Source organism: Metopolophium dirhodum, chromosome 7 (assembly GCF_019925205.1).
Source record: "Metopolophium dirhodum isolate CAU chromosome 7, ASM1992520v1, whole genome shotgun sequence".
NCBI lineage: Eukaryota > Metazoa > Arthropoda > Insecta > Hemiptera > Aphididae > Metopolophium > Metopolophium dirhodum.
Genome location: NC_083566.1, coordinates 12,050,610 through 12,054,263, shown reverse-complemented (window position 1 = coordinate 12,054,263; position 3,654 = coordinate 12,050,610). Strand labels below are relative to the sequence as shown.

The following is a 3,654-nucleotide window of genomic DNA, read 5'->3' as shown; positions in this document are numbered from 1 at the left end:
ACTTTAATATTCTTTTAAGCACCTAACTACATTCAATTTTGTTAAATATTTTTTGTTAAAGGTAGGAAAACTTGAGGTGAATCTTATATAAAAATTTTAAATCTTAAATAAACAGAATCTATTTTTATAATTTTGCTATTTTCGTGATTTTGATGAATTTTGTCAAAATTTTAATTTTAGAATTGTTTAGAGTTTAGACTTGATAAATAATAATTGATGATTTACGCTCAATTTTTATTTTAATTCCCACTAACAACTTATGAGTCTATGAGGAATGCTGCAGTATTACATTTTCAAGTTTTTTGACCGAGTGAAAAATTTCAAAAAACTAATACAATTCCACTTTTTTATTCTTGTAAATAGCAAATTAAAAATACAAAAAAAAGTGGCACAATTTAAGAAAATGTTATGTTGCATGGAAATTACTAATATTAAAATTCAGTGAAAATGCTAAAACACAAAATTGATTTTTAAAAAACTGGTCTTGTTAAAAATCCCAGTTTTCCCTAGTTTTTCTCGACGCTTTGGAATCAATTTTTAATTTTGACCCGCGTAGTACCTAACCAACTTTTTTATAGCTTCACTTTTCACATTGTCTCAAAAGAATATGATGATTTTCTATAATATTATATTTTATGTCTATGGTGATAATGCATGGTATCACAGATATGATTATTAAATTATAATTTACTAGTTGATTCTGTGCACTTTGTTGCCCGTTAAATATACCAACTCTATGACTCAAACTTTGTTCAATGCCTTATTTAATATTCGGTGTATGATGTTCTATATAGATTCATCTTAACTTTTCTGTTGCCCGGAAATTAAATATTGATTGATATAACAATATGTATAATAAATTCAAAGTTCAAAACCAATGTATTTTTTTTTATATATAACAAAATATTAAATATTTTTGTCAGCTTAGAACATGTTATTGAAGATGTATCAAGAATAAAAAAAATTGTTAATTCATATCATATTAATGTAAATAATATTGAATTTTAATTTATTATTTTGATTTATTTAATTTCTGACAAATACCTTGCTCATATAAAAAATAAATACAATATAAATATAAATATATACAGTAATGGCTTTATACTATACTCTGTCCCACGAGAGATCATGCCGCGCACCGACCAAAACTAGTCCCCCCACGCTTCATACCTGTCACAGGGGAACCAGTTTCGACAGCAGGGTGACGCAGGGGGATGCGCAGAACCGGCATGTTCTCTCGTGGGACAGAGTATAGTCATAACTAGTAAGTTATTTACCTATAATACTGTTCATTTTAATATATTAATAAACACTAATAACTATAATTAACCATAAATGGCATAAATAATGAGGGTGCCAATTTCAAAACTGGGGGCGCCAAGCGACCCCAATTCCTAATCCTCACTAATTTTGTCGAGGCTAATGGATATATAATTTCATATAAATATGTAACAATTAATATTTTATAATTTTTCTTTAGCTTTTATAATAGGACAGAACATGTGAAACCTTAAGAGAAAAAATAATTGTCAAAATAAGCATTAACAGCCTTCAATAGAAAAAGTATAAAATATTGATTTTATTTATAGTTAAAATAATTATATTTGCACAATTATATGGGTACCTTGTACCATGAGTACCTCTTGGCTATTATTCATCTATCAACATAACAATACCAATATATTATGCTTCAACAATCATAACCTCTTGAAAACTTTAAATTCATATTTAATACCATTATCTTCTTGAATTCCTATAGGTACATTAGCTTCGCTTGTTTCTTCAAATTCTTTAGTATCAAAATCCGGAAAGAAAGTATCACACAAGTATTCTTGATCAATTTTTGTAATATATAATTTTTTGCAATTTTTATCATTAACAGCTTCATTGTACAAACCTGAACCACCAATTACCCAAAGCTTTTCAATATGATCATTTAAATATAATGATTTTAAGGCTTCTTCAAGTTTTGGATACAATAAAACACCTTCTGGCACACTGTTTAATGTTTTAGAGATTACTACATTTATTCGTCCTTTAAGTGGCCTATATTTATCTGGAATCGATTGCCAAGTACAGCGACCCATGATAACCGCATTTTGAACGCCTTTAAGATTCACCCGAGTAGTCATCAGATTGAAATATTCCATTTCCTTTTTAATTTTCCATGGTAGATTACCCTTGTAGCCAATACCTCCATTCTTTGAAACGGCAGCTATGACACTGTAAACCATATTATCGGTTGGATTCATTTCAATAACAAAAACAAAAAAATTAAAAAATATTGTAAATTAATTAATTTTAATAACAGTTGAGTTTTTTATTTTGAACAACAATTAATAGGTAACTATAACTCTAATCCACTGACTACCGGTAAACGACCATTTACGAAAGTGACCGGCAAGCGGCAACTGTGAACTGCTTGTCAACGACGATGCAACATGCAAGACGCAATTATTAGTATCATGCGACATGCACTAACGCAGTAACGCATGACAAAATAAATAGGTATGCTATCAACGTAACTAATATTGGTCGAGAACGCGCACCCCTCCTGCACTTCGACAAGAACTGTGACGTAAGCCGTAAGCCGTTCTCACCAGCAGAAATAATAATAATAATAATAATAAATATAATAGTAATAATATATAAAATCGGAGAACGGATGACGTAATTTTTGTGGTGGGAGAACACACAGTTGCGTATCACAAAACTGATAGCATACCTATTTATTTTGTCATGCACAAACGCAATAAACGCATACTTATAATATACTTTCTATGGATTCAGTAAGGAAGCACAGATGCAAGCATGACTGTCATAAAATAGATAGGTATATTAGCAAAAATATGAGTTATGGTACGTTTGGCGCATCCTAACCTTCCTCATAGTTCGCCTCATTTTATTGGCCTAAATTACCCGGCCAATATAAGAGGCGAACCAGCATCTATTATAAATTTACAATTTAATATTTATAGGCTTGGTGTGGACTGTGGAGTCGTGGAGTCACTCCGCAGTCCGCAGTTCCGCACTCGTGGTCAGCGAACGGGCGAACACGATGCGTAGCAAAAAGTTGCTGACAAACCTATGTATTTTGTCACGAACCAGTCCGACGTTCTTAAATAATACAACAATTCACAACAATTATTATTATTGTTGTGGCGTGGACGCATGGTGCTAATAGCAGTTAGCACCGTGCTATCATAATAATTATCATCTCATAAAGATAGTACATTAGTACCACAGAATTCTGTGAATACACCTTGATCCGTGATCGTGTTCATAATAGATTAATCGATTAATTTTAAATCACGGAGTAAGATATATCTTAATTCGTGATATAACTATAGATAATACCATATTATCTATGGATATAACGGACTGGGAACGAGCAGCTTATCGTTATCAGTGTCTTCGAAAGCATGTTCAAGAGGCAAATGCGGAGGGTCGCGATCACAATTGAGAGTTTACAGCGCCATCTGTATAAAACACGGACTGAGATACAAAATGTGACGCTAAATAAAATCACTGGTAGCGCTGAAAACATTCAATTATGGATGTTGATGATAACAGAGGAACCTTTTGTCTATATTTGTTCTATGCTTTTGCGGGCTGTCACCCGCCTATCATGTCGTTTCCAGACCATTATATCTT

At 31.7% G+C, this 3,654-nt stretch overlaps 1 protein-coding gene across 1 annotated transcript; it reads right to left on the bottom strand.

Annotated features, from left to right (window-relative positions):
- Positions 1-1,555: 1,555 nt before the first annotated feature.
- On the bottom strand, positions 1,556-2,562 carry LOC132949798 (dihydrofolate reductase). Its single transcript, XM_061020885.1, has one exon. The coding sequence runs from the start codon at positions 2,250-2,252 to the stop codon at positions 1,698-1,700; it is 555 nt and encodes a 184-aa protein (XP_060876868.1). The 5' UTR covers positions 2,253-2,562; the 3' UTR covers positions 1,556-1,697.
- Positions 2,563-3,654: the final 1,092 nt, after the last annotated feature.